The following is a 22,902-nucleotide window of genomic DNA, read 5'->3' on the forward strand; positions in this document are numbered from 1 at the left end:
GACCCGCGCGCGACAGCGGATCAGGCTACAGTGTAACGGGTTACGAAAATGGCGTAACGTGTTACACATGACGGACAACACTTCCATGTTCGCGAAAACACCACCATAACGGGTTACGGTCCCGAGCGTAACCGGTTACAAGACTCATGTTGTACCCCAATTTTTTACCACTGAGATCCCACCCCATTTCAAATAGTAGGATCATCATCATTATCATTATCATCATGCATACATCATTTGCTAACCAAAAAAATACAAAAATTGTTGTTTGTTGCTTGTGTTCTAAGACAGGAAACTGGTCAATAGGAGACTGAGCAAATTAGGGTTTTAAGGCTCACAAAGGAGTTCAAACATTCTCACATGTTCAAATTATTTTCTCGTCAAAGTCAAAGTCAAAGTCCAAGAATGGCTCAATTCAAAATCAACAACTTTCAAATTCATTAGATGCCCAAATTAGGGTTTTGACCTAATTCAACTGGAGGGTTGACTGATAACACCGAATCGCACTATGTTTTCGACTCGAATATCACATGTTTTCAGTAGTTTTTATTGTTGTTTTCTTATATTATGCTTGTGTTTTCTTTGTTTTTAGGTTTTGTGTCCATTTGGAGCTCTGCTTGAAGAAACGAGCGTAAAAGCCAGAGAAACAGAGATTTTCAGTCATTTTGCACACATGGCGTCCAGCTCAGCGCCCACTGAAGGGAACACGGTGACATGACCAGTTTCCACCAGAGGGGAAACTGCCACGTTCCCACGATCTCCACCTCGGCCTGCTCCGCGGCCGCTGACCCCCCCTCTGCGGGCGCGGTCTTTGCAAATTGATTCCGCTCAAAAGGAGTTAAAGGGCATGCTTGTCTTTACGCAACTCCAAGGACTTCTATAAATAGTTTCGTTTTTAAATTCTTCAAACCATCCAAGCTTAGTTACTACTTAAGCCATATACCATCAGTATCTGTAAAGTGACAGTCCCTTCATATCGAAGAGCTGTTGCAGTGTAGATTGAGTCTGTAATCGAGTTTGGAGCACTTTGGTTAAAGTTCATCATACCGCATTTACATTCTTGCATTTACTTTCCTTGTACCAGAACCAAAGAATCCCATTGGAGCATGTTTTTATTTAATTGCTTTTACTTTATTTATTTCTTGCTCTTATCATAGCCTACACGTTTTATAGGCTCGCACCATTTACATTCCTTGCTCTTATCATAGCCTACACGTTTTATAGGCTCGCACTATTTACTTTCCTCGCTCTTATCATAGCCTACACGTTTTATAGGCTCGCATTTATTTCCATGTCTGGTTAATTTTATAATGGTTAGAATGTAAGGATCATTGTCACGATCGTGTTCCAAATGTTATATTAATAGAAATACTATTGGAGATGTTTTAACCTTTAATTCAAGTTTGCTGTGTTTAAATGTTTATGGGTAAGATCGAAAGTCGTCCATACTTAAGATTAAACTTGATTAGTTCTTAACCAGACATAAAGGGTGAAAGCGTTTGTTTGGTTAGTTAGGAATCTTTGACATATTTTTAGAAAACAATTTTGAAACTATTTTCGGACGCGTTTATGGGTTTGAAATCTAATTCTTGGCCAAAAGCCAAGAATCTCTTTAAGTTAAATTTTCCAAGTTAAAACCACTTTTCTACTAAGATAAGTAATTGATTTCTTAAAAATAGGTTTATTATGTTAACGCAATGCGCACTGTTCATATGTGACAAATGAACGGGTAGACTTAAAGATTAAACTCGGTTCTTAGTACGCGAAAGTGACAAGTTCCCGTTAAATTGTTCCTTTCTATAAGTAGAAATTATTGTCCCATAAGTAATCTATCCATATGTAACTGGAACATTGTCTGATACACGTGAATTACATTCGAACCTGTTGTTTTTATCTGTAATTTTAATATCTATTTATTTTCTTGCATTGCACTCATATCATATATTCTCATCTGCCTTAGATAAGCACCTTAAGAATAGAGTTGATAGATTGACGACTTGGTCTCAGTGGTTCGATAATCTTATATATTACTTCGATAGGCTGTGCACTTGCAGTTTAATTTTTGACTCTATAAACAGACCCCATCAATTTTTTGGCGCCGTTGCCGGGGACCAAACTTCGTCAAATTTCGTACCCTATTGTTATCCCGTTTAGACTAAGGCTATATTTAGCCGGTAGATGAGTAGAAATTGTAGCACCGGTAACCTAATAGATCCTTTAGTAGAACCTGAACGTTACGCTCGGGCACGTCTCTTTATACGCAAGTTAAAGAAAGCTATGGCCGAGGACCGTAAGCAAAGACCACTTAAGGAGTTTTCCCAACCATCTAACTTGGAGCCTAGTTCTAGTATAGTAAACCCAGCTATAACAACTAACAATTTCGAACTAAAGCCCTCACTATTACAATTAGTACAACAAAACCAATTCGCTGGTTTCGCTACCGAGAACCCGAATCAACACCTAAAGGTTTTTATCCAGTTAGTTGACACCCTTAAAGCGAATGGCGCTACGTCTGAGGAAATTTGTCTAAGACTATTCCCATTCTCCCTTAGAGGTAAGGCACACGACTGGTTAGATTCCCTTCCCTCCAACTCAATAACAACTTGGGAAGACCTTAGGAGAGTATTTCTTGCTTGATATTCCCCCTAGCAAAACCGCTGTCCTCAGGAACCTGATCACTAGATTTACTCAAAACCAAGGTGAATTACTTTTTGAAACCTGGGAGAGATATAAAGACCTTTTGAGAGCTTGTCCGCACCATGTCCTGGAGCAATGGTTAATCATACACACCTTCTATAATGGACTCCATTATAACACCAAAATGTCTATCGACGCCGCCGCTGGTGGTGCATTGATGAACAAACCTTACCCTGAAGCTTGCGCCCTAATTGAAGACATGGCCCAAAACCATTATCAATGGGGAGTAGAACGAGAAACAGTGGAGAAGAAAGAGGCCCATGGAGGAGTACACGAGATAAGTTGCATGGACATGATGAATGCAAAAATGGATGCTCTAACCCTAAGAGTAGAAAATATGTCTCAAAACCCTACCACAGTAGCTACAGTCCAGTCGGAATGCGAACTCTGTGGAATCCAAGGACATCAAACCTCTGATTGTAACCTGTTGAATTAGTCTAGCTCATAACAAGTTAATTATACCCAAGGAAACCCTTTTTCCAACACTTACAATCCTGGATGGAGGAACCACCCTAATTTTTCCTATAAAAATAATAACCCAATCCAAAATCCTGGACCCTCTAGACCGCAAGGTTTCCCAACTCAAAGACAAAACCAATCTATGCAAGTTATACCACCGAAACCCAGTTTTAGGGAGACGGTAGAAAACTTCATTCTAGCCCAAAATCAACAAAATAAAGAGTTCCACAACCAAAACATTCGTGTGAATGACCTAATAACAAAACTAGGAACCAAGTTTGACCAAGTCATAATCTATAATAAGATGCTTGAGACTCATATCTCGCAAATAGCTCAGACACCAGCCGCACAAACCACACCTGGAGCACAATTCCCTAGACAAACTCAAACCATCCTAAAGGGAAAGCAAACGCCATTACCTTAAGAAGCGGAACCGCTTATGATGGACCTAGAAACCCAATGTTGAGCGCACCCGAAAAACCTGAGGAAAATGTCATACCCACGGACCAAGTGGAGAAGCCAGAGGAATCTGTGAAACAACCAAACCAAGGAGTAGAAACAAAAGACAAAAGTTACACACCACCACCGCCATATAAGCCACCAATTCCATATCCGCAAAGACTTAAGAAAACCAAGATGGAAATCCAATACCAAAAATTCATCAAGGTGATAGAAAAACTTCACGTAGAAATCCCTTTTACAAAAGCCATCACCCAAATACCATCATACGCTAAATTCTTAAAAGACATCTTGTCTAACAAACGTAAACTAGACGGTCCTAAACCCTTAGAATGCCATTCCATCTCTGAGAATAAACTTGCCAAGAAAGATAAAGACCCTGGAAGTTTTTCCATTCCCTGCATCCTAGGAAATCATATGATCAATAAAGCTTTCTTAGACCTAGGAGCGAGCGTGAGCTTAATGCCTTTGGCAGTTTGTAAGAGGTTAAACTTAGGAGAACTTCAACCGACTAAAATGTCTTTACAATTAGTTGATAGATCCGTCAAATACCCTATGGACATATTAGAAGATAAATAAGTTTAAATAGGTCAGTTATATATTCCTACTGATTTCGTAGTAATGGATATTAAGGAAGATGAAGAAATTCCAATTCTCTTAGGAAGACCATTCTTGTCAACCGCCGGAGCCATAATTGACGTTAAGAAAGGAAAACTAACCTTCGAAGTAGGAGATGAGAAGATAGAATTCATCCTCTCAAAGTTTCTCATGGCACCAGCGATAGGAGATGCATGCTATGCAATCGACATCATTGATAAATGCATAAATGAACTTGAGCGAGATGAATCTTTAATTAAACTTCCTTCAACCCCCATTCTAGAGGATGATGGATTCGAGAGAATGGAGCCCTACATTGATGACAACCTCTTTGAATGCTTATCTTTTACACCAGACCATATGCCGTGTCCTAAAAAGCCATCTTTAGAACTTAAGGAACTACCCAAGAATCTAAGATATTAGTTTTTGGATGAAGAGATGAATCGCCCTGTTATAATTAATGCCATTTTTAATCAGAAAGAAACAAATCAGCTCTTAGATATCTTGTGAAAATATCCCTTAGCATTAGGCTATAAAATCTCTGACTTGAAAGGAATAAGCCCATGCGTATGCATGCATTGGATTATGCTAGAAGAAAATTCGAAACCCTCGAGAGAACATTAGAGAAGAATAAACCCTATAATGAGTGATGTAGTTAAGAAAGAAGTTCTTAAGTTACTTGAAGCTGGTATAATATATCAGATCTCAGATAGTGAGTGGGTAAGTCTTGTGCATGTGGTGCCTAAGAAAGGAGGCATCACGGTTGTAGAAAATGAGAAGGGTGTGCGAGTAGCAAAACAAACAGAAGGAGGATGGCGTATGTGTATCGATTACAGAAGCTGAATAAGGCGACTAGGAAAGATCATTTCCCTTTTCCATTCATAGATCAGATGCTCAAACGTCTAGCTAGGCATTCGTATTTCTGTTATCTAGATGGATATTTGGGATTTTTTCCAAATCCCTATTCACCCAGAGGACCAAGAAAAGACAACATTTACCTATCCTTATGGAACATTTTCCTATAGGCGAATGCCCTTTGGAATCTGTAATGCACCTGCCACTTTCCAGCGTTGTATGATGTCAATTTTCGCAGATTATGTCGACGGTATTATGGAAGTATTTATGGACGATTTCTCGGTATGTGGATTCGATTTAAAAAATTGTCTCTCTAACCTTGAGAAAATCTTAGAAAGGTGTGTGGAAGTAAACCTTATGCTGAACTGGGAGAAATGTCATTTTATGGTCAATGAAGGAATAGTTTTAGGGCACATTGTCTTTCAGAGAGGCATATAAGTCGACAGAGCCAAAATAGAAGTTATAGAGAACCTCAGCCCACCTAAAACCATTAGGGAAGTAAGATGTTTTCTAGGACATGCTGGATTCTAGCGACGCTTTATGAAAGACTTCTCCAAAATAACGAAACCCTTAACTAACCTTCTAATGAAATATGTTGAGTTTGATTTTAACGAAAAATGCATTGAAGCCTTCGACATTTTAAAATAAGCACTGATTTCAGCTCCTATCATGTGTGATGCTAGTGACTATGCAGTTGGGGCAGTTCTAGGGCAAAGAAAAGATTAGAAATTGCATGTAATTTACTAGGCGAGAAGAACCCTAGATGTCGCCCAACTTAACTACACAGTCACTGAGAAGGAATTGCTAGCCGTAGTATTTGCAATCGATAAGTTTCGATCTTATTTGGTAGGAGCTAAGATTGTAGTCTACATTGATCACGCATCAATCCGATATTTGTTAACCAAAAAGGATGCTAAGCCAAGATTGCTCAGATCCAAGAATTCGACTTAGATATCAAAGATAAGAAAGGAACTGAGAACCTCGTAGATGACCATCTTTCTAGGCTAGAACATCTAAAACCATATTTAATATCTATAGACGATTACTTCACCTATGACGAACTTATAGCTAGGATAAACATAATGAGAGAAGATGACTCCGAAACCTATAAAGAAGAAAACCATGAGAAAATCTCAATGATGAGAAGCGTACCTTGGTACGCTGACATCGTGAACTATCTAGCTACCGATATCATACCCCCTGATTTAAGTTTCCAACAAAAGTAGAAGTTCTTCAGCGATATTAAAAGTTTTTATTGGGATGAACCACTCCTTTTCCAAAGAGGGATAGAGAACATCTATAGACGTTGTGTTCCTGAAGAAGAGGTGCATAACGTCATCGAGCATTGTCACGCTGCGCCTTATGGTGGACATGCAAGCACATCCAAGACATGCACCAAGATCTTTCAAGCAGGTCTTTATTGGCCGACTCTATGGCGTGATGTTCATGCTTACATTACCAAGTGTGACCGGTGTCAACGCACTGGGAACAATTTGAGGCGTGACGAAATGTCCTTAAGAAATATTCAAGAAGTTGAACTCTTCGATGTATGGGGTATAGATTTTATGGGACCTTTTCCATCCTCAATGGGAAATAAGCACATTCTAGTAGCAGTTGATTATGTGACCAAATGGATAGAAGCAATAGCGTCACCCACAAACGACACTAGGGTAGTAGTCAAATTGTTTAAGAACATTATATTTCCTAGGTTTGGAACACCCCGTTTAGTCATAAGTGATGGAGGATCGCATTTTATATCTAAAATATTCGACAAACTTCTAAGTAAATACGGAGTCTAACATAGAGTAGTAACACCATATCACCCACAAACCAGTGGCCAAGTAGAGGTATCAAATAGGGAAATTAAGCAAATCTTAGAGAAAACCGTTTCAATATCCAGAAAAGATTGGTCTGAAAAGCTAAAAGATGCACTATGGGATTATAGAACAACCTATAAAACCCCTATTGGAACTACCCCCTACTAACTGGTCTATGGAAAGTCCTGCCACCTACCTTTTGAATTAGAACACAAAGCCTATTGGGCTATGAAAACCTTAAACTTAGACTACCTGAAAGCTGGAGAAAAACTTATTTTGGATATACTTAAGTTAGTGGAACTCCGCCTGAATGCATATGAGAATGCCATCATATATAAAGAAAGAACAAAGATGTGGCATGATAAGAAAATCACTAAGAAAGACTTCAACATAGGAGACCCTATTCTTCTGTTTAATTCCAGATTGCGTCTTTTTCCTGGTAAACTACGTTCAAGATGGACAGGTCCATTCGAAGTATCAAAAGTTCTGAGGTTTGGAGCAGTGGAAGTCAATAATAATTCATGTGCTCCTTTCGTGGTGAATGGACAGAGATTGAAGTTATATAAAGGAGGTGACTTGCCGATTGACTACTCTAGTCAAACCTTGATAGACCCGCCAATACCAACATAGAAAAGTGAGATCTTATCGTCAAGCTAACGACGCTAAACAAGCGCTGCATAGGAGGCAACCTAAGATTTATTTTCTTTTCTTTTTCTTATCTTATTTAATTTTTTAGTTTTTAATTTATAATATAGTTTGTTATCTGGACTAATCTTTGTATTATGTTTTTCAGGACCAGATACCTTTTGTTACCTTTTTCAGGATGGATTTCATCGATAGATTGACTGTGACCTTCGAAGATGATACCCAGAGAGCCCATTTTACTGCACTGTCTGCTCGATCCATGCTTCCGACCAGATATCCAGATCAGGCTTGCATGGAGGCATTAGGCATTGAGGCGAGTGTCTGTTACCTATGCCATTAGATCAGTTGGGACGAGTATGCTGAGGACATTCATGTGACCTATAGGAACCTCACCTTGGAGTTCCTTAGCTCACTAGATAACAAGCCCTACGTAGGTAGTGGGGATGCCCGTGGATGCATCAGTTTCCACATGTTCAGCACATAGGACACCCTCACCTTGAAGCAGTTTGGATATCTGCTAGGGTTCTAGACTACACTTAATGCCATCCCTGAGCTTCCACTGGGCTATTTCATGAATAGTGACATTGACAGATTCTGGAAAGCTATCACTGACGAAGGTAGTCTTGACCCGTTTGAGCAGTTATCCAGGAGGATCCACAATCCCGCCTTTAGATATTTTGAGATGATTCTATGCCACACCTTTTTCGGGAGGAGCTACTGTGATCATCTTGTGACTGTTGAGGAGATTCTGTTTTTGTATTTCACTAGCCAGTCACGTCCCATTGCGAGTGGGGTTTTCCTGATAGAGAGCTGGCTGCGATATTCACTGAGGGATATTTGCATGCAGGTGGGAATGTGACACAGATCGCACCCGCCATGGGTCTGGATAGTAAGTTATTTCAGTTGACCCCATACTGTGGTAGTAAACGGATTGATATGGATTTTTGCTTAAACCGTGGACTTATGCGACGAGCTTCATTCCATCCGTATAAGTACAGACTCTCATTGAAGATTAGGCTGTCTACTATTTTACTCTATCTGATCCACAGATGACTTGCGTCTCTAACCGAGAAAATTAGAATTATTCTTTGGAGGGTTGGGGCGAGACTTTTGTGAGCCCAGCTGATCTGTCAGTACCTGAGTATACCCCGGAGGCAAAGGACCCGAGTACAGAGGATCCAGTTACAGAGGACCCAGTACCTGAGTACACCCTTGGACCTGAGGCTGAGCATACTACCGTTTATACTAATCATTTGGCCTTACAGGAACCGTATTTGCAAGCACAGATGGCAGCTATGCGAGCGGAGATGGCTACACTCCATCAGGAGGTGACTCACCTCACTTTACAGGTTGAGTTAGATGGTGCCACTTATGCTGGTGAGATTGATGATTTGACTCAGGAGGTTGCTGACCTTCGACGTGAGCTTGCTAATATACGAGGTCCCGAGCATCCACCCGGTTGGTGATTTGGCTTCCCATCGATCGAGAGACCTCCTCCGCTGTTACTACTATTTTGATGTTGATTTATTTTCCAGACTCACCTTTATTTTTTTCCTGTTTTATATTTCCTTCGCACTTACCATTTACTCTGCACACTATATATATTTAACAAAAACAAAATTCTACATCAAACGGCGGAGCTAACACTTTCTAAAGACCGTGCCCGCGGAGCACCCTCCGCGGACCTCCAGCGGTCACAAAAACGGCTAGATGCGAAAACACCGCCCATTTTCCCATTTTTCTCCATTTTCAAAACCATTTTCTTCCACAATTAACCACCAAAAATACCCATTATCTTCCATAATTTCTCCACTACATTTAAAGCCCACTTTTAATCCCTTCTCACACTACATCTTACCATTTCTATAAATACCTCCATTCTCCATTTTTCTTCTTTCACTACCAACAATCATCTTTCACCTCCAACAAACTAATTTCTTTTTTTTTCTCTCATTCATTCATCAAGCTCAAAAATGGAATTCAATGGGCGTGTTTTGCAAAATGGAAAGCCGGGAGAGAGGCAACAAAAGCTGCTTGAGAAGCTACAAATTATGTCCATCCAATCCACCATGTATATCGACGAAGACTGTCTATATACTTTAGGGTTGTACCTTAGTATCTTTGAACTATTAGATAGAATAGGCATGCATGATGTATTTTCTGTTAAAGCACCAACCTACACAAGGCTGACACATGAGTTTTTAAGTTCTTTAATTTATAACGTCACACCCAACACCGCTAGCACCGTAGGTGGAGTTAAATTTATAATGTTTAATGTTGAATATGACTACTCCACCGACGGGTTAGCCGAGTTGTTAGGGATGCCTTATGGGGACAGTGCTATATGTGAAGCACCTTTAGAGACGGAATGGACACTTGAAGGCTATGCTTTTTGGGCCAAGCTTGCGAACCAAAATGCTAATTCTTTTGATGGCTTACTAGCTTCAAGTATCCATAACCCGGCCATTCGTGTTTTCTGCTACCTTTTAGCATGCACTATTTTTCTCGGTAGAACCCGAACAGAGTGAATGCTAAAGAACTCATAATCATGCAAGCATGCCTAACTAACACCAAAATTAACCCGGTCCCTTTTATGATCGCTCATATGCAATTTATTTTGAAAAAGGGGGGGCCGATTTCTTTTGGTGGCCTGGTTACTACTATTGCTCGTGCCCTTAGCTTGGACACAGAGCTCGCTACTCTCGAGCCACTTCCCCCTCGAATTGCAAATCTAAATTTTTTCAAAGGTATGCGCATTTGCAAGACGAGGAGAGAAGGCGGTTTTTACCTTATGGTTAGTGGTAATGTTGTACCAAGTGTTGTTATACCTTGCACTCGACGCACATATGTACGATTTGAGCGTAACTGGACCTATGACTTAAGCGCTCCCGCTTTCACTGGTCTGTTACCCCTAAATCTCCCTATGGAGGAGGGTAACAACACTAATGATGAGTACGATCTACGTACACATTCACCACCCCACTTTACACCATCACACACTGCACCTTCTTCTTCTAACCCACCTGCATGTACCACTCCTATCTTCTATGTCACTGAGGACATGTGGAGAGAGCATATGGCTCAGGAGGAGAGGCGCGATGCTCTCCTCTCTACTATCCAGCAACAGGTTGCATACAACATGGCCTTCATGCAAGCCTCTCAGACACAGAACGCATCCTCGCTGCGTTCCATTGTGGAGTCTCAGCATGCCTTCTACACTGAGCAGCATCATCAGCAGGCTAGCTTCGTCGCTCACTTCCGCTTGATGGAGGCCACCCAAGGCACACTCATAGGTAGGAGTAGCGAGCTGCAAGCGGCGAATGCCGCTCTTACTCAGCGTGTGGAGCAGCTTTCACTTGACAGAGAGAGCCGACGTCGTAGCCGCAACCGTCGTTCTGGACGATCTACCCAGGATGGCGAAGGTACTAGTGGACCCCACTAGTTTGCTAAGTTATCTCGTACCTGCTCTTATTTTGGAACATTGAGGACAATGTCCGATTTAAGTGTAGGAGGAGTCTTTTTATCGCTTTTATTTATTTATTTATTTATTTATTTATTTTCAGTATTTAGTTTTTCTAGTTTTTAGTTGTTTATTTTAGTTTAATAAAATACATGTGATGGACAAGTCATTTTACGTAGTGTGTCTTTAGTTTTCCCCATTTTTAACCCTACAAAAAAAATTTTATGCTAAAGAATACAATGTATTTAAAAAAAATCTTCGAGTTATGAGACAGGTTTAGGATAGGGTGTGTTTAGTCTTGGGTACCCTTTTTGAAAAATCGATATCGTTTTTGCACCGTAAACCTTGTAAATATTTGAATTAGTTCCATTTACTCCCTATGCTATGATTTTAATTTTCCAATAAGGGTCCTTAAGTAGTTTATTCCCGCAGTCGGCTCTGGCCTAAGCATGCTCTAAGTATAGGTCCGATGAATATAAGCGAATGATCTCTTTTTATGCCTTAAAAATATAAAATTGTATGATTGCAATAAAGAATTAGGTGACCCCCACTTGGTCATTTAGTTCAAATTGTTGTACACATTCAGAAAAATAAAACAAAAGGCAAATACCCGTTGTAGTTGGTTCAGAGGTATCTGGTGCTGAACTCGGTAGGCGGATCACGATCTTGTCGCGGGCGAAAAATCGTTTTGTTCCTCTTTTTTATGGGATGAGACACCTGATGCCTTCTTTGGGCTCGAGTGCTCATAAAAAATGATTTTTCTTTTGTTTCGACCAAACTTTTTATTATTTCCAAAAGAGGAAAAGGAAAAAAGCTGCAATAACCTAAAAGTGGGGGGAGAGATCTTGGGTAAGAGGGTTGGTTATACGAAGGGAAGGTATTAGCACCCAACGTATCTATAGTACTCTATAGGTTTCTTTGCTTTGTTTTTCATTCCATGTTGTTGAGAGGTTCTTGTGAAATAGGTGGGACCTAAGGTGTTTGTTTGATTATGCTCGCAAAGATCATCGCGATCCTCTGCATACATATCCCTTAGAGGGAATCAGAGCATCTGTAGCTCGGGGTCTACGGGTGCTAAGGTTTGAATGGTTTTTTTTGTTTTGTTTTGCTCGCCAAGGATCGACCTTGTGCCTACGTATTCTCAAAGGGATGTTGAGAAAGTCAGAGCAATCGTAGTTCCCACTTATGCTAGTGGAAGCAAAGGAAAATAGACAAATGTCGTCTAAATGCTAGATGTATCTAATCTATATCATCACATACATCTGTTTGATTTTTGAAAATCTTTTCATTATAAGCCCTGGGCCATGCCACTTATGGCGCTTAGAATGATAAAGATGTTTTTGTTTGTTTAACCAGCCTTGTGGCAAAAACTTTCAATGAAGTCAGCCTTGTGACAAAAAGTTTTGATTAATCAGCCAGCCTCGTGGCAAAAGTTTCAATGAAGTCAGCCTTGTGACAAAAACTTTGATTAATCAGCCAGTACGGTGGCAAAACGGTTTGATTGATTAGCCAGCCTTGTGGCAAAAAGAAGTTTGATTGATTAGCCAGCCTTGTGGCAAAAAGTTTTATTGATTGATTGTTTGTGATGATATATAAGAGATACTCCTAGCATAGAGATGAAAAATGTCTAATCTCCTAGGGTATTTGGTTTTGGATATTGGGGGATGCTTATAAGAAGCCCGTGGGTCCTTGTACGAAGCCTAAGAGGAGGCTATCCGAGGGTCCTTGCATTGTAAGCCCAAGAGGAGGCTATGGGAGGGACAATCCAGGGTCCTTGCATTGTAAGCCCAAGAGGAGGCTATGGGAGGGTCACTCGTTTGTACAAAGCCCAAGGGGAGGCATGATATAGTTGGTTTGAGCTCTTAGAGCGATTTCACCGGGAAACCATACTCTATGTCCTAACCTAAACTAGTGGAGATTCTTTGCACGAAGCCCAATAGGAGGCTATGGAGAACCTAGTGTTGTACTAAGTTGAACAAGCACACATATCACACATATGAACAAACATGAACAAGTATGAACAAACATGAACAGGTATGAACAATTATATATATGACAAAGTGTGTGTATATAATGGAGTTTATGAAGGAAATATACCTGTAAGCATGATCCATTTGTATACACGAGGGCTCGGGACTTATACTCGAGGAGAGGTCCACTTGAGTTTATTCAAAGCTATGTAAATAGGTATTTACAAAAGGGCTTGGGACTTATACCTACATGGAGGCCCATGTTTTTATTTTTGGGAAGGTTTAAAGAAACCTTCATTTTTGGTTTGTTATTCAAAGTTAAAAACAAATTGATTGAGATATGTACAAAAGGCGTACAATGAAATACCTAATTTCATGTACTGGAATGGGTATGTACAAAAAGGGCTTGGGACTTATACCTACGTGGAGGCCCGTGGTATATTTACAAAACATGGTTGATCGTTTTATTTACAGACGCGTCGTTTGAAAAACTGTTTGAAAGTTTTTTGTTTTTGAAAGAGTTTTCTGTATAAAGAAAAACTGTAAAAAAGGAAAAAAGGAGTGGGTCTTATACTCTCTAATATTCGAGAGGCCCCACATCGTTTTGAAAATCAATTGATCAATTAAAAAGATTTAATCAATAGTTTCAAAAAGAAATGGTTTATCGTCTTTGAAAAGAATCGCGATCGCTTGTTTTAAATCGGTTTGAATTTTGAAAGGAGTCAAATTAATCAAGATAAGCAAAAAGATTATACTTAATTAACACTTAGATGATTAGGATTTATTCAAAAAATATTTACAAGTGATTAAGTTTGAGAAATCAAGTGAAAAACAATATTTAAAAGTATTAAAAAACACTTAAAATATGTTATTTTAAACTTAATTAAAAATGTATTAAACAAATATATTTTTGTGATTTTTTTTATATTCATAAAATACATATATAAAATAATAAGTGTGTAAAAAATGAAGTAAAAATAATTAATTTTGATTGGTTAAAATGATTAATGAAATTGTGAAGAAATTAAAGAAAACAAGTGGTAAAAAAGAATGGTTTTGGCATGGATAAGTGTTGAACTCGTGACCCTGGGTTTTCCAACCAAAACACTTACCAGTTGAGCCACGCGCTTGGCTTGTCATGTAATAGCTCCAGTTAAAAATATTTGAAACCAACTTCAGGAATACACAAAACCAAATAAATCACACAAAATAGCAAAAGGGGGGTCCCTGTGGTTCGAACCCGCGCCCTTATTGATCAAAGACTTATAACGCACATGCTTGCCACTGGGGTGGCTGTTACATCCGGTAATAAAATACACTTAACACAATTTATATTACCAGCCAAGTTCTGAAAATGAAGTTTCCCACTTCATCTTCTTCATTTAAACCGAGAAACAACAATGGTGGACAACATTCGAGATCCTTCGTTTCTCAACCAAATCAAAAACTTTAAACATGAATCTTGCTCAGTTTTTCATCACGAATTCAATCATATAAATCATGAAAGCTATAAATCAAAGATAAGCATGAATTTTGGAAATCCCAAATTAAACCCTAACTGAACAAACTCAAAATTCTCAGAGCATGGTTGATTTTAATGGAAGTTATGGATTCAGTTAGCTTCGCAATGATCATGTGAACGATTCACTATTAAAAAATTATGCTATATATGCATGAATGATCATATCCAAAAACTCATAAAAACTCACCTTGGTTGGAATTTTCAGAACTCGAGAGAGTGCTTCCAGATGCAAACTTTTGATCCTATTAGCTTCCTTGAGTGTATTTGAGTGTGTTCCAACCCTTGGCTTGCTTCGAAACTCTTTGATTCGCTCCAACCAAGTCAAGTTGCAGCCACTGTTTTTTTTAATGGAGGATGAAGATGGAGGTGTTCCAGAAGTTGTTTAAGGGCTTGGATCACTTCTATGGGATATGTGGAAGATGTTTGAAGTGATAGTTTGGAAGATACACGAGTAAATCGAGAATTGGAGGTTTAAGGCTCAATTTGTGCACTTATGGAGTTTTTGTGATGAAACTGACTTTTGGATAGTTTTGTGATGGTTTAATGGTTCAAACAACTTCAAAATAATGTTTAGAGAATGCTTGGATGACACCAATAGTTAGAACTTTCAAGATTTGAAAGTTGGAGTTCTAACTTCTTTGAAAAATGGAAAGAACTTGCAAATAAGTAAGAAGTGAGAAAGCAAGTTTTTCAATGCTTTGGTGTAAGTTTTAAGTGAAATATAAACCTCTATTTATAGGCAATGAGTTCTGAATTGAAGGGCAAGCAAGTGGCTTGGATGGTTTGCAACTTGGCTTAAGAGGTAAGATAGCATCTTTTGTCATAAATGCAAAAATGGAATATTCTTCTTTGCTAATGATTGAATATCCAAGATTTTATCTTCTCTAATCCATGACTCATCAGAACATGTGAGTTATATTTATGCATTTTGTGAGGTCATGGCTTCTAGAAGAAAGCAAGCAAAAAGAATGACTTGTAAATTTGCATGCATGACTCGAAAATTATGGTCATGGAGCCATATGTTTACCTCTTGAAACCATATCAAACTTTGATGAAATTTTGATTTCTTGGATGTTTTGGAAAGTTCATGTTACACACTTCAAAAGCCTAGTTGGAAGTTTCTTCAAGACCTTTAAGGAAATGGGTGAAAAAGATCCATGAACTTTGAGAAAAATGAAGTTTCAAGTGAAATTTTCCAAAGATGCCAACTTTGAAGCTCCATATCTCTTAAATGGTTGATCTTATGGAAAAAATTTATATGTGTCAAAGTTGTTTATTGGATCAAAATCTACAACTTTCATGTTGGAAGTTTTTTTCAGTTTGTAGGTGAAATTTTGAGAAATTCTCTTCCAAAGTTTGGAAAAAACCATGAAAAACACTTAGAAATTTTTCTAAGTATGAAAAGTCAAACTTTGACTTTTTGATTCTTGATTGATTTTCTTGATTTTTCTTGATCAAATGACTTCATATATCATATATTGATGATTCAAAACTTCAAAAGTCATGGTTGACCAAAATTCCCAAAAGTCAAAGGTGTTCTTGTACAGTTGACTTTTTCAGACGAATCGCGTTTCTGGAGATTTCAAACGAAACAGGCTATCCTCACCAAATGAATGGTATGAATGGATCACATTGAAGCATTAGAGGTTATTGAGCCATGTTTTGAGTTGTAGCATCATTTCCTGATTAAAAAGTCAGTTGTTCAGTGAATTAGGTCAAAACCCTAATTGTCGACCTGATGAAATTGATGACTGTGGATCTTGAATTGAGATACAATTTCCATTGTATGTTGTCATAGGGATTATTTGAGGATGATTGAAACCTTTGATTGACTTCCTGGGGGTTTTTAGGGTTTCCCAAATGTGATCCCTGATTTTAGTCCCTGATAGTTCAAAACCCTAATCTGATGATTTGCAATTTCACTGTTGATCATTCCTTGTGTAAGAGATGTTCTGAGCCAATGGATTTAAATCAAAATGATGTACTTGGGATCTTGAGGTCATGTCCCAAGTCACTAGGTCAAATCCTGAGCAAAAGTCAGGAGTATGCTATCTTCAGTCAAAACCCTAATTTGGTTGATTCAGAGCCTTTGAGCTTGTTGAAATGAATCTCTGAGGACCAAATGTTGATTGTTGATGAAGATGATTCATTTGAGATGAAGGGAGAACAAAACCCTAATTGATTGTTACTTGTACTGATGAGTGATTTCTTGATTAAACCCTGCTAAGCACAAGTAGCAAACACAAGCTATGCAATTTGTTAGAGATGCAAATGATGCATATGCAATGATATGAGGTGGTATCTTAGGTCAAAAATTGGGGTATGACAGATGCCCCTATTTAAGTTTCTTCAACCTGAGACATGAAGATTGAAAATCTTCGTTTTGATAGGGTAGAAGAGACTTAAATATCAGAAGACGCAAATTTTGGACCTAAGATACCAAAATTGCGAATGATGCAAGGATATCTTTACCGAGGGATATCAAGAACTGACTCCACTGGGGACAAGAGATTGGGAAGGATGCCTCAATCCGTTTTAGGAAGAGAATCCGTTTTATCGGGAAAACAAGTGTATGCTTCACCTGGGAATGATAGCTTTGTAAGAAAAGCTTACCTATCGACATTATCGACTATCAGCATGGGGATAGACTTGTTTAATAATGCGAAGGTGAAAGGTATGAAACTATGTTACCGACTATCAGCATGGTGATAGACTTGACAAGGTAAAAAGAGTTTCAAAGGTTCGGTTAATATTACCGACTATCAGCCTTATGATAGACATGTTAAATAATATAACCAGAACAAAAGGTTACCGACTACCAGCCTCGTGATAGTGGTTTTGAAGACATGATCAATTATCAGCCGAGTGATAAAATGATCCTGGAGACTTTGTTAGGGAAATTACTGGTTATTCAGCTTTGTGAACAGTAATAAGGCCCTGATCGTCAAATGATCTTCATGATTGATTTCCTTGAGAGGAAATTTTTTGAAAGAAACATAAACTGCTCAGATGATGAGGCTATTGTTTATGGTCTGTTTTTCACGACTCTATTTGAGGAATCGGAATTTGAATCTTTGGTAAAGACAGGGTTCTAACCAAGAATGAATTGGAAAGAGACAGTCAAACAAGACTTTGTACCCATGAGGAATGAACTCAACTGGGGATTCTCTCCTTTGTTTTGAGAGGAGAAACTAAAGCAACCTTCTTCCACGAGGAATGATCTCAGTGGGGAACTGGAGAAAGAAAGGATGTTATTTCTGCTTATGGGTGACAACCTACTGGAGAGATGACACGCCCTTACTTGTTTCTTTTTTCTTTTCTTTCTTCTTTTTTCTTTCTCTTCCTTTTTCTTTTTTTTTGGGATAGATATATCCTAAACAAGTGATTTTGAGGCAAACATTGAAAAATGCAAGAATGCATAAATGATGCAAATATGTATGAATGATGAATGTCATGAATGTAGCATGCATGCTAACAATACTGACAAACAAAGAAGTATACTGGAGAGGGACCGACGTCGCAATACAACCAGATACTTGACAAATGTTCTTTAACACGGTGTAGATAACACAGGTGGTGAATGGTGTTGCGTGCTTTTAGCTTCTCTGGGGAAGATGATCATCTTTTCTCATTGAGATGGAAGAACCTTTTCACTGGAGATGGAAAATCTTCGTCACTGGGGATAAAAGACCTTCTTCACTGGGGATAGAAGAGCTTCTTTACCTCGAGGGATAATTGCTTCAAGAATTCTTTTCTGGGACAAGAATACCGTTGTCTCAACAATTTTTCAGGGAGAATCCTTTTGTTCATCCTATGGAGACGACTGCTGATGTTCCTTCCGTTGTTCACAACTCAAAGGAAAATTTCGCTTTTATTTTGAAAAAGGAAAGTGAAGTAAATTCATTTAAAACTTATTTTTTCTCTTTTTTTTTTTTTTTTTTTTTCAAAAGTGAATAACACAATTAAAGCGTCATTTTGCAAGCTGAAAGAAATTAAAGATTGCAAACAAATGGGCACAAGGCTCAAATTTATTTAATAGGATGGTAATCAGCTAAAGGCGTGATTCCATGGAGTATTTACAAAAGTTGGAAATGGTAATTATGCGGAAAAGGCTACATTGAAAGCAATAACCACTATTCCCCCTAACAACTTTGAGTTCCAACTGTGCTTGTCGCTTCAGATTGGCGGTGATTTGATCGAAGATCCTTTGATGAAGTACAGACTCTTCAGGTGACGAAGTATGGACTGATGCAGTTACTTTGTCATTAATCCCTAATTTTTGCCTAGATTGCCCTTTCAGGTTTTCAATCTACCAGGATGAAATTTTTTCTGTTTATTGTCTCTAATTTTTGCCTGGACCGCCCTTTCAGGTTTTCAGTCCACCGAGACGCTCATTTTTGCCTAAGTCGCCCTTTGCGGGTTTTCAACTTACCGAGCTGTTCTTTTGTATTTTTTAGACAAAGTATTTCTTGACTGCATCAGCATTCACAGGATGTGGGAGTTTGTCACCATCCATGGTTGCAAGAGTCATGGCGCCGCCAGAAAATGTTCTTTTGACAACATACGGGCCTTCGTAATTAGGAGACCATTTGCCCCTAGAATCTGGTTGGAAGGACAAGATCTTTTTAAGCACGAGGTCGCCTTCACGAAATTCACGAGGTCGAACCTTTTTGTTGAAAGCTTGTTTCATCCTTGCTTGGTATAACTGTCCATGGCATAGAGCAGTCATACGTTTTTCTTCGATTAAGTTCAACTGATCGTATCTGCTTTGACACCATTCAGCCTCTGATAACTTAGTTTCCATGAGGACTCTCATTGACGGGATTTCAACTTCTACGGGGAGCACAACTTCCATGCCGTATACTAGAGAAAAGGGAGTTGCCCCTGTTGAAGTACGCACTGAAGTACGGTACCCATGTAAAGCAAATGGCAGCATTTCATGCCAGTCTTTGTAAGTGACGACCATTTTCTGGACGATCTTCTTAATGTTCTTGTTGGCAGCTTCAACAGCGCCGTTCATTTTTGGTCTGTAAGGAGAAGAGTTATGATGCTCAATCTTGAATTCCTCACACAGTTCTTTCATCATCTTGTTGTTCAAGTTTGAACCATTGTCAGTAATGATCTTGCTGGGAATACCATATCGGCAAATGATGTTATTCTTGATAAACCTCACAACCACTTGTCTTGTAACATTGGCGTAAGATGCTGCTTCGACCCATTTGGTGAAGTAATCAATTGCTACCAAGATGAAACGATGACCGTTTGAAGCTTTCGGTTCGATCATTCCAATCATGTCGATACCCCACATGGAAAAAGGCCATGGAGATGAGAGAACGTTGAGTAGAGTCGGTGGCACATGGATCTTATCTGCGTAGACCTGGCACTTGTGACATCTCTTCACGTGTTTACAACAATCAGATTCCATTGTCAACCAATAGTATCCTGCTCTTAAGATTTTCTTGGACATTGCATGCCTGTTTGAATGAGTTCCAAAGGACCCTTCATGCACTTCATGCATTAACATGTCTGCTTCGTGTCTGTCCACGCATCTGAGCAAAACCATGTCGAAATTTCTTTTGTATAGCACATCTCCATTTAGGAAGAAACTGCCAGAAAGTCTTCTTAGAGTTTTCTTATCTTTGTTTGATGCCCCAGGCGGGTACTCTTGAGTTTGAAGGAAGCGTTTGATGTCGTGAAACCACGGTTTATCATCGATGACTGCTTCAGTTGCAAACACATAGGCGGGCCTTTCAAGGCGCGTAATTCTAACTGTAGGCATATCATTCCAATGATTGACTTTGAACATGGAAGATAGAGTAGCCAGGGCGTCTGCCATTCGATTCTGATCTCGAGGTATATGATGCAATTCAACCTTGTTGAAGAAAGTCAACAGACGTCTTGCATAATCTCTGTAAGGAATCAAGCCAGGGTGGTAAGTTTCCCATTTGTCTTTGATTTGGTTGATCACGAGGGCTGAATCTCCATATATGTCTAGGATCTTGATCCTTAAGTCAATGGCTTCTTCGAGACCCATGATACAAGCTTCATATTCTGCGATGTTGTTGGTGTAATCAAACAGTAGTCTGGCGGAGAATGGGATATGAGTACCCTTGGGAGTGATGATGATTGCCCCAATTCCATTGCCAAAAGCGTTTACTGCTCCGTCGAAAATTAGGCCCCATCTTGATCCAGGCTCAGGACCTTCTTCAGGTAACGGTTCGTCACAATCTTTCATCTTCAAGTACAAGACATCTTCATCAGGAAAGTCAAACTTGAGAGATTGATATTCATTAATTGGTTGATGCGCCAAGTGATCGGCGAGAATGCTTCCTTTGACCGCTTTTTGAGCACGGTATTCAATGTCATATTCGGATAACAGCATTTGCCATCGGGCAATCCTTCCTGTTAATGCAGGCTTTTCAAAGACATACTTGATCGGATCCATTTTGGAGATTAACCAAGTAGTATTGTTGATCATGTACTGGCGGAGACGTTTTGAAGCCCAAGCCAAAGCACAACACGTTTTTTCGAGCATGGAGTAACGAGACTCACAGTATGTGAATTTCTTACTCAGGTAATAGATGGCATGCTCCTTCTTACCGGTTTCATCTTGCTGTCCAAGCATACAACCCATGGATTCTTCCAACACAGTAAGGTACATGATTAATGGTCTTCCTTCAACCGGAGGAATCAATATTGGTGGTTCTAACAGGTATTCCTTGATACTGTCAAACGCTTTTTGGCAATCTTCAGTCCATACAACCCCTTGATCTTTGCGGAGAAGCTTGAAAATCGGCCCACAAGTAGCAGTCATTTGAGAGATAAATCTGGAGATATAGTTCAATCGTCCGAGAAATCCTCTTACTTGCTTTTCAGTCTTTGGTGCAGGCATCTCTTGAATAGCTCTGACTTTGTCGGGATCTACTTCAATACCTCTTTGGCTGACAATGAAACCCAAGAGTTTTCCAGATCTAACCCCAAAAGTACATTTGTTAGGATTCAAGCGAAGCTGGTATTTCCTTAATCTTTGAAACCACTTCAAAAGGTATTCAATATGTTCTTCTTCTGTGCTAGACTTGGCTATCATGTCGTCCACATAAACTTCAATTTCTTTATGCATCATGTCATGAAAGAGAGTAGTCATTGCCCTTTGGTAAGTTGCGCCTGCATTCTTTAATCCAAACGGCATCACTTTGTAGCAAAAGGTACCCCATGGGGTGATGAAAGATGTCTTCTCCATGTCTTCAGGAGCCATCTTGATCTGATTATAACCGGAGAACCCGTCCATGAAGGAAAAGACGTTGAACTTAGCGGTGTTATCAACCAGCATGTCGATATGTGGTAATGGAAAGTCATCTTTTGGACTGGCCTTGTTCAAGTCACGGTAGTCAACACACATTCGGACTTTTCCATCTTTCTTCGGAACTGGCACTATGTTGGCCAACCATTGAGGATATTCTGAGGTGACAAAAAAACCTGCGTCGAGTTGCTTTTGAACTTCCACTTTGATCTTGTTAGCCATATCAGGGTGAGTCCTTCGCAATTTCTGCTTAACTGGCGGACATTCTGGCTTCAATGGCAAGTAATGCTGAACAATATTGGTATCCAACCCAGGCATGTCTTGGTAGGACCAGGCAAACACGTCAACATATTCTTTGAGAAGGTCTGTCAACTTACTCTTGATATCAGCATCAAGCAGCGATCCAATGGTCACTTCTTTTTTGTCTTCTTCAGAACCCAAGTTGATCTTTTCTAAAGGCTCTTTGTGAGGCAGAATGGCTCTTTCCTCGTGCTTAAGTAATCGAGAGATCTCGTCCGGGATCTCCTCTTCTTCCTCTTCTTCGGCTTCGAACACAGGAAACTCAAAGTTGGGAGAGGGCATAGGGTTATTGCATTCAATGGGTTTATCAATAGTAAATCTGCACATGTGATTTATATCTATTTCAGAAAATTTATGAATGCAGGAGTGTATGCAGATTTTTTTGGAAAAGTTTTTTTTTTATTTTGGTTTTTTAGGATTACCATTTCCAGAAAAAAGCAAAAAAAATAAAACACATAGTGTAGGGAATTCAAAATGACGCTTTATTTATGATTCATTTTTGAAACAAAGCCCTAAACACAAACTCATTTGTCTTGGGCAGGACAAAGAGGGAAACTTTTAAAACAAAGCCCTATACACAAAGTTATTTGGGCGGAACATTTAAAAGCAAAGCCCTATAAAACATCTCTCTGCTTTGGGCAAGGCAGGAGGTCAAAATAACAGCGAGGTGATTACTTTGAGCGGCGAACAACATTCGGAACGTCGACAGCTTTCCAGTAGCAACGAACTCCTCTGTGTATTATGTATTCAGGAAAATTCTCCTCAGAATTATCTTCAGTATTGACATTGACCGCAGGTCGAGCAGGATTTGAAGGTCCTGG

At 39.2% G+C, this 22,902-nt stretch overlaps 2 protein-coding genes and 1 non-coding gene across 3 annotated transcripts; 2 read left to right on the forward strand and 1 right to left on the reverse strand.

Annotated features, from left to right (window-relative positions):
* The first annotated feature begins 2,178 nt into the window (after window positions 1-2,178).
* Window positions 2,179-2,637, forward strand: LOC131604752 (uncharacterized). The gene has a single exon (XM_058877174.1). It carries the CDS (start codon window positions 2,179-2,181, stop codon window positions 2,635-2,637), a length of 459 nt encoding a protein of 152 aa, XP_058733157.1.
* Window positions 2,638-2,659: 22 nt separating this feature from the next.
* On the reverse strand, window positions 2,660-2,766 carry LOC131608396 (small nucleolar RNA R71). Its single transcript, XR_009285659.1, has one exon. It is a non-coding gene; the product is annotated as a small nucleolar RNA R71 (small nucleolar RNA).
* Window positions 2,767-3,615: 849 nt separating this feature from the next.
* LOC131604753 (uncharacterized) lies at window positions 3,616-4,194 on the forward strand. Its single transcript, XM_058877175.1, has one exon. The coding sequence runs from the start codon at window positions 3,616-3,618 to the stop codon at window positions 4,192-4,194; it is 579 nt and encodes a 192-aa protein (XP_058733158.1).
* Window positions 4,195-22,902: the final 18,708 nt, after the last annotated feature.

This window comes from Vicia villosa, linkage group LG5 (assembly GCF_029867415.1).
Source record: "Vicia villosa cultivar HV-30 ecotype Madison, WI linkage group LG5, Vvil1.0, whole genome shotgun sequence".
NCBI lineage: Eukaryota > Viridiplantae > Streptophyta > Magnoliopsida > Fabales > Fabaceae > Vicia > Vicia villosa.